Raw genomic sequence first — 12748 nt, 5'->3', positions numbered from 1 at the left:
GTAACGCAAGGCAATAAAACAGGCAGGTCAAGGGAGACTTTTCCCTCTGTCAACTCAATGTTTAAGAATTCTATCACATTGTTACAATGGTAAAAGTTACGTTAAAAGAGGGAAAAGGTAAGTCAAGGTTAATAAGTGTAATGCCACAAAATATTGTTCTTATCTACAAAAGCAAGCAAAAGTTATACCAAAGCTTAAATCAATTAAAAATTTGACAAGTGGTCAGTAAGAATATATTTTGACTGGCTTCCACTATCTTCTGTGTATGGGAAGCTTAATATTAATAAATTCAAGTAAAATGAAGCAGTTTGACAAACCAGTAAAGTCTTCCATACATGTAGATAAGAATACAATAAATGATTCAGTGGCTAAACTCTGGATCTAATCAATCTATTTGGTAGTACTGCTAATATTCATAACACCAACCTCAAAAAGAAATAAAAACATTATTATTTTTGCTAAAGACCTTTACAAAGACTCTATGAATTCAGCCACACCTTTCCTGAACATCGAAATAATTAAGGTTAATCGATTAAGACTCTATCAATTTTACTTTATCAATAAGGTCTTTAAAATAAAGCTGTAGGTGTCTAGAAGTGGTATATATTTTTTTCCAAAATGGAAATGACTTGTTTTTGATTGTTCAAATATTACATGTTGTCAAAAAATTTTTTAAGAAAATTTAAATTAGCTGTGATCCCATTCATTGCTAACATTTTGGGATCTTACTTTCAAAGTTATTTCTGTGTCTCAGAACACAGAGGTTTTACACAAATAGGATCATATGTAGTAACAGTCCTTTATAATACACCCTTTCAGTTAAGGCCATCTTGCCAGGTTAAGAAGTATACAGCTAAATGATGGGTGTATACTGTTCCACGGTATAGAGATAATCCCCTATTACTGGATATCTATGTTTTTACTGTTTTTCAGTATTATTAGCAATGTTGCAATAAAATTATCATACAATAAATTCTGTGCACCAGAACATTTACTGCCTCAGGACAAAATTTCTCAAAGTTTAAGCTTTCAATACATTGTGAAAACACAAAGAGTTGGTGTCCAAAGTGATTTACAATTTAGAAAACGCCTTCAACCACATTATAAACTAAAAGAAGAATGAAAACTACCTAGACAGTTCAATATAATTATTTTTATTCTTTTAAAACACACCCATTTTTCCCAGTCATCCTCAGCTCGCTTCCTCCATCCACCTCGTCTCATGGTGGAGCTTCTGTATTAGGGGAAGAAAGAAATACATCAATTTGATAACAAAAGGTACTACTAATTGATATCTTATTTCAAAATCAAGAAAAATGAGAAATTAAAATAAATTCAAATGTTCAATTCATAAAAGTTCAAAATATCATACTGAGGAAACTTTTTCCAAAGCATATCATTCTCTGGCTTCACAAGTGAAATTTGTTCCCCCCAAAACTCCTTACAGGTAAGTATCAGGTTTTAATTATAACTATTTTAAATTTTAATTTTAACAGGAAAAACTTTTATGCATTTCTGAGCATCAATTCTAACACCTTCCTACATAAAACATCACCAAATCCAACTAACATACTGTGCTTACTTGTTAACATTAATTAGTGTTAATGGAACCTAAGAAAACATTTTCCTTCATGCACTGCCCTATAATATGGCTGTTAAATTCTGTCTTTGCTATTACATACTGCACACTTAAGAGTACAGTCATAGTGTAATTCATCTATTATGCAAAAATCCTAAAAGAAGTCAATCAAAGCAACTAGGGGACATGATGCAGAAAGACTATCACCAATAATAAATTAGTAAATATGGCATTCTCCTTAAGGCAACACATGACCAACTATATACCATGAAGCCACCAAAATGGCTCATCTCAACAAGTGTCAGCTCGCTTAGTGGTGAGCAAGGTATAAATCAAAGCAGGCATTATATGAAATTCCTTGTAAAGTCAAATTCTTCTAACCCAAATGGCTACATCTTGGGACATGACGGCATTATTCTTCACAAAATTAATATGATCTCCATTTAAGTATTTTTCTTCTAGTAATTATATAGGTTAATATCAAAGGGTTACCATACACCACTGGAGAAGCCTTATACATTATCCAAGATAAACTGGCTTTGATATGCTTTAAAAAAAATCTTTTATTGAATAACACCTTAAGATAGCCACACTTCATCCACACACATCAGCAGATATTTTCTTTCAAATATTTCTATTCTTAGTATATACAGGATTTATAATTTCTCCTTGCTGACTTTATATTAATTATGAATTTTTACTGTCTACTCTTAATAGGTGACTGAAAGACATGCAGAGAGAGTCAGAGTTGAGTCCAACAGAGAGACAAGGGGCAGGTGGAAAGGGTTGAGAGCAGGAGGCAAAGTGATTAACCCTGATCAGGCGCTGTGGATGCTGGAGGAGAGAAGGGCTGCTTTGCTTTGTTTTGCCTTTTTAAGTTTGACGAAGGTAAGGGCATGGCCACCCAATGTGTCCACCCTGAGTCACAGGACTGCCATCAGTGCTGTTCAATACTTCTTCTGATTTCAAGAGGCTCACTTTGTCCAGTCCCTCAAGACTTCTCCCTTATCTTAAAGGAGTCTGGGAAATGTGTTAACACACAGTTCTTGACTTCATATAAACTCTGACTCCACACATCTGCTCTTACAAGTAAAGAGTGTGGGAGTTCTGGCCACTGTACATTAAGAATGCATACTCACAGGGGCTTCCCTGGTGGCACAGTGGTTGAGAATCTGCCTGCCAATGCAGGGGACACGGGTTCGAGCCCTGGTCTGGGAAGATCCCACATGCCACGGAGTAAGTGGGCCCGTGAGCCAGAACTACTGAGCCTGCGTGTCTGGAGCCTGTGCTCCGCAACAAGAGAGGCCACGATAGAGAGGCCCGCGCACCGCGATGAAGAGTGGCCCCCGCTCGCCGCAACTAGAGAAAGGCCTCGCACAGAAACGAAGACCCAACACAGCCAAAAATAAAATAAATTTATAAAAAAAAAAGAACTTAAAAAAAAAAAGAATGCATACTCACAAAAATTATCTGCAACTATTAATCTGCTAAATGAACATAAATTAAAGAACAAAATACATTTAAAAAGTTTAATTCATCTGGCCATCTACTTAAAAGCCTCATTTATTTAAGATCTACCAGGTACCTGTTGCAAAAGGCCAATATGAAAATCTTTATCGATAGTTTAATGAGTGTAAACCAGTATGAAACAAAATCATTTTTTAAAAAAAGTTTTAAAGGTCCTTCCCCCATTCCAAAGTAAAACAGCTATCCCAGACAAATGATTAAAGTTTTGAAAAGTGAAAGGAATGAAGGACTGAAGATGTAATTTCATCAAATTTCAAAGAATATAATTTGACCTATATACAGCAAACTCCTATTGGTCCAGGATTCAATTAACATCAAGAAAAGGATAAAAGAAATAAACATATTTCATTTTACATATTCAAATTCTACTTTTGAGAAAATCCCATAACAAACAGTGAACTAGGTAATTTGGACCTACCCTCCCACTGAGGAGGAGGAAAGCCAGACAAAACATAGTTTTAAAAAACTGCCTCAAGACACAGAAGGCCTAGCAAATAATGAAAAATCACTGAGCCAAGATTCAGCAGATGACAGAGGAGACCTGCCACCTCACATCACCTCCCCTAACTGGGAGACCCTTTCCCTCTGAGGCATCTGGCAATTCTCAAGGAGTGGCTGAGAACAAACACAGAGCTAAGGCAACAACAGCTAGGGCTCTCTTCCTAGGACAGAGCTCTCACACCTGGGCGTAGGACCCCAGGATCAGAGTAAACTGGAGGCAGGCCAACCAGAGTATCCTGCCCCAGGTCATCTCAGTCTCCGAAAGCAGATGCAGGTGACCCCAGGCTGCCCCATGAGTGCCCCACGGCACCTGGCAGAAGGAAATGTGGATCCTCTGAGGATGAGACAACTTCCTAAACTTCATATATTTCTACAAATGAGTTTGCAAATATAGTATCTGGTACACAAATAAAAATCACCAGGCACAGAAAGAAATGATCACATGAACCAACAGAAAAAAAAAAAAACAAACCAACAAACAGACCTACAGAGACTCCAGATACAGAATTTAAGGTAGACTTTATATTAATCAAGCTTACCCTGCTCAAAGAGGGAAAAGACAAATTTCAGAATATCAGTAAAGAACTGGAAAATATTAGAAGTAACTAAACGGTAACTCTAGAATTGAAAGATACAATATTAGAAATTAAGAACTTAATAAATAGATAAAACCAAATAAAAGCATAACTGGAATAAGTCAGAAGAAAATGTCCAGATAAAGCACAAAAGGATGGAGAATGTGGATGGGAGGAGAAGAGACACAGGGGATACTGGAGAAAGTCTAATTTAAATAAATTGGAGGGAAAAAGAAGAAAAATAGAAGTTATATTTAAAGAAATAATGACTAAAACAGTCTAAAACTGATTAAAGATATCAAGCCACAAATTCAAGAAGCCCAATGAGCCCCAAACAGGAAAAAATAGAATCTATATCTAGACATATAATAGTAAAACTACGAAAAACTGAAGACAGAAAAAAAAAATCTTAAAAGCTGCCATGGGTAGGAAAATCAGAGATTCCATTCAAAATACTCAAAGGAGCAGCAATTAAACAGACAGCTGTCTTTTCAACAGAAACAACAGAGCCAGAAGACAACAGTGCTGAAAGAAGATGATTACTAACTTAGAATTCTAAACCCAGAGAAATATTCAGTCAAGAAAGATGAAATAAAGGCACTTCCAGGCAAATAAAAAGAGGTTAATGCCACCAGCAAACTTGTCTAAAGGAAATTCTAAAGGATATCCCTTAGATAGAAGGAAAATTCTCTTGGATGAACGATCAAAAACACAGAAAAAAACCCACAAGGAAAACAATAAATATCTGGATAAATCAATGTTAAAAACGGACTGAAAAAGACTACAATGACAATCAATCTGTTATTGTTTGTAGCATAATACACAGCATATGTGAATCAAAAGATTATGAATAAAAGACTAAGCGTGAGGGACTTATTTCTAATCCAGGCTCTGCCTCTAACTGGCTTCATTGATCTCTGGTAAATCTCCATCTCTCCTGAGTCTCAATTACTATCTTATCTGGGTCTCTCAGTATCAGACGTTTGGGTAGTTGATTACTAGAGTTCCCCTTGGTGCTCTACACAAGACACACTGAAGAACTATTTTCAGAAACTAAACATAAAAAATGAAAACTACTATATTCACATACTTTAGTAATGTACTTCAATTTCAGAAATTTGATTATGTAACAACTTTGATGTTCTACGTTTGTTTTATTTATTTATACTTTTTTAAAAAATGTATCCTAGAGAAGATTTAAGGCAGCTTGTCCTATCAAATTCATTTAAATAATCTATATATAGATTAAGATGGCCTATGACAATGGATTAGGGGTAAAAACCTAACTGTAAAACTGGTCTTCGCTGAATATTAGGAGTAGCAATTAATCAGCCCTGTCATTGTTGGATGAGATCAGTTGTGTAACTTTCTTCTGTCCAACAGCAGATGCTAGGTAGTTCAGTTAGGGTTAGGGTTGTAACCCTAACCCTACACAACGTTCTGAATTACAATGTATCCTCTTGACTAACCCTGCTCACAAAGAAGAGAATGCCCTTTAACAACAAGCCATCCAATTATCAAGCCAGACTTGCAAATAAAAATTGCCTTCTAGTTTTCAGATGAAACTCTTGCAGACTGGGTTCCCGGTCTAGTTCCACAGTGCATGATGGCCTTGAGGAAAGTGATAAACAGTTCAGAGACTGTAATTCACAACCTAAAATAACCTACTAACCTCGTCTTATCCAAGCATTAATGTAGAAGCCAATTTCTGGGTTTTAAAAAATTAGTTTAAAAAAAATGGATAAAGAATGAATTCATGTATGCAAAAGTACCCTGATTCCTAGCATTTAGGGTAGTCCCTGAATAAACATTAGCTACTATTATACTAATCCACCCTGCTAGGCCACAGAGCGGAAATCAAATGAGACCGCCTATGTGGAAACCCTTTGAAGACTATAACATACAAACCTTGTTATTTTAAATAAGCTATCTGTGGTCTACAACACAATAGATTCAGTGACTCAAGACCTGGGCTCTAATGCCAGCCCAACCACGCTGCTTGGCTACATGACCTGGGATGAGTCCAACAGCACCGTGGACTCCTCAGCTATAAAACAAGGTCTGGTTAGTGCTCCTCGGAATCCCACGGGGCCGGGAACTGTAGTCAGGGTGGATGTGCGGGAGGAAACAAGAGTTGGGGGTAAAAACAGCAAGCAGGGACGGTTCCACTCCCTAAACCCACTGCAACTTTAGCAACCCTGCTTTTGTAAGTTTCAGATTACTTGGGGTCTGATTAAGATAGTCTTAAAAGAAAAAGCTCAAATTGAAAAAGACTGAAGGACTTCCCAGGCAGTCCAGTGGTTAAGAATCATCTTGCAATGCACGGGACGCCGGTTCGATCCCTGGTCAGAGAACTAAGATCCCACATGCCGTGGGGCAACTAGAGAGCCCATGCAACGCAACTACTGAGCCCACGCGCTCTGGAGCCCGCGCGTGGCAACAAAGAGCCTGCGCGCTGCAACTAAAGATGCTGTGTGCTGCAACTAAGACCCGATGCAGCCATAAATTAATTAATTAAGAAAAAAAAAAAGATTGAAACCAAACTAAGTCTAAAGACTTCGGCTCTGTTCTCTGTTCCTATATGTGACTCTACAAAATGGGCTGGATATGTCCCAGCCCTTGAAAGGTTCTAAGCTAAACGCACCTATTAGGCCTCAAGTAATGAAATTGGAAAGACACCACATGAGAGGCATCAGTGCAGTCCCACCCCGCCCCCCATGTCTACACAGAACAGCAGCTGCCAGAGGAGGCAAGTGCAAGGCAAACAGGAGAGCAGCCCTGTGAGCCCAGGGGCCCTGGGTGCCCACAATGCAAAAGATTTCCTGACTCTCTCATGCTCTCCACAGGCATGTTCAAAACGCTATGAAGAGTGTCAGGAAGATCCTGCTTACTAAAAACTATATGGAAATTACTGATGCACACTTTCCCCCAACTCAATTTCATATTTGCTGGCGCGCACTGTCACCAGTTCACTCTGGACTTCCAATGTGCATCCTAAGAGGCTAGTCAAATCCCACTAAAAAGAACTTCATTCTGTCTTCTGTACTATGATTACTGGTGGATTTTAATATCTCCCCACAGAATGATACTAGTCACCAAGAGAAATCATTTTCATGCAAAAGTGCTATTTATCTATTTGTTATAGATTAACACTGTAAGGTTCTAAACAGTTCACCACACACCAGAAAAATTCCCACTACATACACAAAAATGCCCAAATACATATTCGCCAGTGTTAATCTGCTGCTTTCATATTCATAACTCTCAAGTATATTGACTACTAATTCAGTAATGAAACAGAGGCTTTTATTCAGTCTCATTCATCTAGCCATATGTACATGTATGGGTTTATCTTATCTTCATTTAACAGTTACTTAAGAACTAGTTGCTGACTGTTGGTGGGAATGTAAATTGATACAGCCACTATGGAGAACAGTATGGAGGTTCCTTAAAAAACTGAAAATAGAACTACCATGTGACCCAGCAATCGCACTCCTGGGCATATACCCTGAGAAAACCATAATTCAAAAAGATACATGCACCCCAAAAAAAACCCCACAGTTACAGAAAGATAGACAAGATGAAAAGGCAGAGGGCTATGTACCAGATGAAGGAACAAGAAAAAACCCCAGAAAAACAACTAAATGAAGTGGAGATAGGCAACCTTCCAGAAAAAGAATTCAGAATAATGATAGTGAAGATGATCCAGGACCTCGGAATAAGAATGGAGGCAAAGATTGAGAAGATGCAAGAAATGATTAACAAAGACCTAGAAGAATTAAAGAACAAACAAACAGAGATGACCAATACATTAACTGAAATGAAAACTACACTAGAAGGAATCAATAGCAGAATAACTGAGGCAGAAGAATGGATAAGTGACCAGGAAGACAAAATGGTGGAATTCACTGCTGCGGAACAGACTAAAGAAAAAAGAATGAAAAGAAATGAAGACAGCCTAAGAGACCTCTGGGACAACATTAAACGCAACAACATTCGCATTATAGGGGTCCCAGAAGGTGAAGAGAGAGAGAAAGGACCAGAGAAAATATTTGAAGAGATTATAGTCGAAAACTTCCCTAACATGGGAAAGGAAATAGCCACCCAAGTCCAGGAAGCACAGAGAGTCCCATACAGGATAAACCCAAGGAGAAACACGCCGAGACACATAGTAATCAAAATGGCAAAAATTAAAGACAAAGAAAAATTATTGAAAGCAGCAAGGGAAAAATGACAAATAACATACAAGGGAACTCCCATAAGGTTAACAGCTGATTTCTCAGCAGAAACTCTGCAAGCCAGAAGTGAGTGGCATGATATACTTAAAGTGATGAAAGGGAAGAACCTACAACCAAGATTACTCTACCCGGCAAGGATCTCATTTAGATTTGATGGAGAAATCAAAAGCTTTACAGACAGGCAAAAGCTAAGAGAATTCAGCACCACCAAACCAGCTCTACAACAAATGCTAAAGGAACTTCTCTAAGTGGGAAACACAAGAGAAGAAAAGGACCTACAAAAACAAACCCAAAACAATTAAGAAAATGGTCATAGGAACATACATATCGATAATTACCTTAAACGTGAATGGATTAAATGCCCCAACCAAAAGACATAGACTGGCTGAATGGATACAAAAACAAGACCCATCTATATGCTATCTACAAGAGACTCACTTTAGACCTAGGGACACATACAGACTGAAAGTGAGAGGATGGAAAAAGATATTCCATGCAAATGGAAATCAAAAGAAAGCTGGAGTAGCTATACTCATATCAAATAAAATAGACTTTAAAATAAAGAATGTTACAAGAGACAAGGAAGGACACTACATAATGATCAAGGGATCAATCCAAGAAGATATAACAATTATAAATATATATGCACCCAACATAGGAGCACCTCAAAACATAAGGCAACTGCTAACAGCTATAAAAGAGGAAATTGACAGTAACACAATCATAGTGGGGGACTTTAACACCTCACTTACACCAATGGACAGATCATCCAAAATGAAAATAAATAAGGAAACAGAAGCTTTAAATGACACAATAGACCAAATAGATTTAATTGATATATATCGGACATTCCATCCAAAAACAGATTACACGTTCTTCTCAAGTGCGCACGGAACATTCTCCAGGATAGATCACATCTTGGGTCACAGATCAAGCCTCAGTAAATTTAAGAAAATTGAAATCATATCAAGCATCTTTTCTGACCACAACGCTATGAGATTAGAAATGAATTACAGGGAAAAAAACGTAAAAAAGACAAACACGTGGAGGCTAAACAATACGTTACTAAATAACCAAGAGATCACTGAAGAAATCAAAGAGGAAATAAAAAAATACCTAGAGACAAATGACAATGAAAACACGACGACCCAAAACCTATGGGATGCAGCAAAAGCAGTTCTAAGAGGGAAGTTTATAGCTATACAAGCCTACCTAAAGAAACAAGAAAAATCTCAAGTAAACAATCTAATCTTACACCTAAAGGAACTAGAGAAAGAAGAACAAACAAAACCCAAAGTTAGCAGAAGGAAAGAAATCATAAAGATCAGAGCAGAAATCAATGAAGTAGAAACAAAGAAAACAATAGCAAAGATCAATAAAACTAAAAGCTGGTTCTTTGAGAAGATAAACAAAATTGATAAGCCATTAGCCAGACTCATCAAGAAAAAGAGGGAGAGGACTCAAATCAATAAAATCAGAAATGAAAAAGGAGAAGTTACAACAGACACCGCAGAAATACAAAGCATCCTAAGAGACTACTACAAGCAACTTTATGCCAATAAAATGGACAACCTGGAAGAAATGGACAAATTTTTAGAAAGGTATAACATCCAGGACTGAACCAGGAAGAAACAGAAAATATGAACAGACCAATCACAAGTAATGAAATTGAAACTGTGATTAAAAATCTTCCAACAAACAAAAGTCCAGGACCAGATAGCTTCACAGGTGAATTCTATCAAACATTTAGAGAAGAGCTAACACCTATCCTTCTCAAACTCTTCCAAAAAATTGCAGAGGAAGGAACACTCCCAAACTCATTCTATGAGGCCACCATCACCCTGATACCAAAACCAGACAAAGACACTACAAAAAAAGAAAATTACAGACCAATATCACTGATGAATATAGATGCAAAAATCCTCAACAAAATACTAGCAAACAGAATCCAACAACACATTAAAAGGATCATACACCACGATCAAGTGGGATTTATCCCAGGGATGCAAAGATTCTTCAATATACACAAATCAATCAATGTGATACACCATATTAACAAATTGAAGAATAAAAACCATATGATCATCTCAATAGATGCAGAAAAAGCTTTTGACAAAATTCAACACCCATTTATGATAAAAACTCTCCAGAAAGTGGGCATAGAGGGAACCTACCTCAACATAATAAAGGCCATATATGACAAACCCACAGCAAACATCATTCTCAATGGTGAAAAACTGAAAGCATTTCCTCTAAGATCAGGAACGAGACAAGGATGTCCACTCTCACCACTATTATTCAACATAGTTCTGGAAGTCCTAGCCACGGCAATCAGAGAAGAAAAAGAAATAAAAGGAATACAAATTGGAAAAGAAGAAGTAAAACTGTCACTGTTTGCAGATGACATGATACTATACATAGAGAATCCTAAAACTGCCACCAGAAAACTGCTAGAGCTAATTAATGAATATGGTAAAGTTGCAGGATACAAAATTAATGCACAGAAATCTCTTGCATTCCTATACACTAATGATGAAAAATCTGAAAGAGAAATTATGGAAACACTCCCATTTACCATTGCAACAAAAAGAATAAAATACCTAGGAATAAACCTACCTAGGGAGACAAAAGACCTGTATGCAGAAAACTATAAGACACTGATGAAAGAAATTAAAGATGATACCAACAGATGGAGAGATATGCCATGTTCTTGGATTGGAAGAATCAACATTGTGAAAATGAGTATACTACCCAAAGCAATCTACAGATTCAATGCAATCCCTATCAAATTACCAATGGCAGTTTTTACGGAGCTAGAACAAAGCATCTTAAAATTTGTATGGAGACACAAAAGACCCCGAATAGCCAAAGCAGTCTTGAGGCAAAAAAAATGGAGCTGGAGGAATCAGACTCCCTGACTTCAGACTATACTACAAAGCTACAGTAATCAAGACAATATGGTACTGGCACAAAAACAGAAACATAGATCAATGGAACAAGATAGAAAGCCCAGAGATTAACCCACGCACCTATGGTCAACTAATCTATGACAAAGGAGGCAAAGATATACAATGGAGAAAAGACAGTCTCTTCAATAAGTGGTGCTGGGAAAACTGGACAGCTACATGTAAAAGAATGAAATTAGAATACTCCCTAACACCATACACAAAAATAAACTCAAAATGGATTAGAGACCTAAATATAAGACTGGACACTATAAAACTCTTAGAGGAAAACATAGGAAGAACACTCTTTGACATAAATCACAGCAAGATCTTTTTTGATCCACCTCCTAGAGTAATGGAAATAAAACCAAAAATAAACAAATGGGACCTAATGAAACTTCAAAGCTTTTGCACAGCAAAGGAAACCATAAACAAGACGAAAAGACAACCCTCAGAATGGGAGAAAATATTTGCAAACGAATCAACGGACAAAGGATTAATCTCCAAAATATATAAACAGCTCATTCAGCTCAATATTAAAGAAACAAACACCCCAATCCAAAAATGGGCAGAAGACCTAAATAGACATTTCTCCAAAGAAGACATACAGAAGGCCACGAAGCACATGAAAAGATGCTCAACATCACTAATTATTAGAGAAATGCAAATCAAAACTACAATGAGGTATCACCTCACTCCTGTTAGAATGGGCATCATCAGAAAATCTACAAACAACAAATGCTGGAGAGGGTGTGGAGAAAAGGGAACCCTCTTGCACTGTTGGTGGGAATGTAAATTGATACAGCCACTATGGAGAACAATATGGAGGTTCCTTAAAAAACTAAAAACAGAATTACCATATGACCCAGCAATCCCACTACTGGGCATATACCCAGAGAAAACCGTAATTCAAAAAGACACATGCACCCCAATGTTCATTGTAGCACTATTTACAATAGCCAGGTCATGGAAGCAACCTAAATGCCCATCAACAGACGAATGGATAAAGAAGTTGTGGTACATATATACAATGGAATATTACTCAGCCATAAAAAGGAACGAAATTGAGTCATTTGTTGAGAACTGGATGGATCTAGAGACTGTCATACAGAGTGAAGTAAGTCAGAAAGAGAAAAACAAATATCGTATATTAATGCATGTATGTGGAACCTAGAAAAATGGTACAGATGAGCCGGTTTGCAGGGCAGAAGTTGAGACACAGATGTAGAGAATGGACATATGGACACCAAGGGGGAAAAACTGCGGTGGGGTGGGGATGGTGGTGTGCTGAATTGGGCGATTGGGATTGACATGTATACAGTGATGTGTATAAAATTGATGCCTAATAAGAACCTGCAGTATAAAAAAACAAACAAAACAACT

At 37.2% G+C, this 12748-nt stretch overlaps 1 protein-coding gene across 5 annotated transcripts in view; it reads right to left on the bottom strand.

Moving 5' to 3' along the window:
• Positions 1–12748, bottom strand: part of REV1 (REV1 DNA directed polymerase) — a 92648-nt gene that overhangs the window by 62023 nt on the left and 17877 nt on the right. For 4 of the 5 annotated variants that reach the window (XM_059943211.1, XM_059943213.1, XM_059943214.1 and 1 more), the window contains one exon: positions 1174–1234. The exons of the other annotated variant lie outside the window; for it this stretch is intronic. In XM_059943211.1, the coding sequence (XP_059799194.1) occupies positions 1174–1224 (51 nt within the window). In that variant the 5' untranslated portion in view covers positions 1225–1234. The remainder of the gene's footprint in view (positions 1–1173; positions 1235–12748) is intronic. 5 annotated transcript variants of the gene reach the window in all.

This window comes from Balaenoptera ricei, chromosome 13 (genome assembly GCF_028023285.1).
Source record: "Balaenoptera ricei isolate mBalRic1 chromosome 13, mBalRic1.hap2, whole genome shotgun sequence".
Taxonomy (NCBI): Eukaryota; Metazoa; Chordata; class Mammalia; order Artiodactyla; family Balaenopteridae; genus Balaenoptera; species Balaenoptera ricei.
The sequence above is the reverse complement of the archived record's forward strand: the minus strand, read 5'-3'. Positions and strand labels throughout refer to the sequence as shown.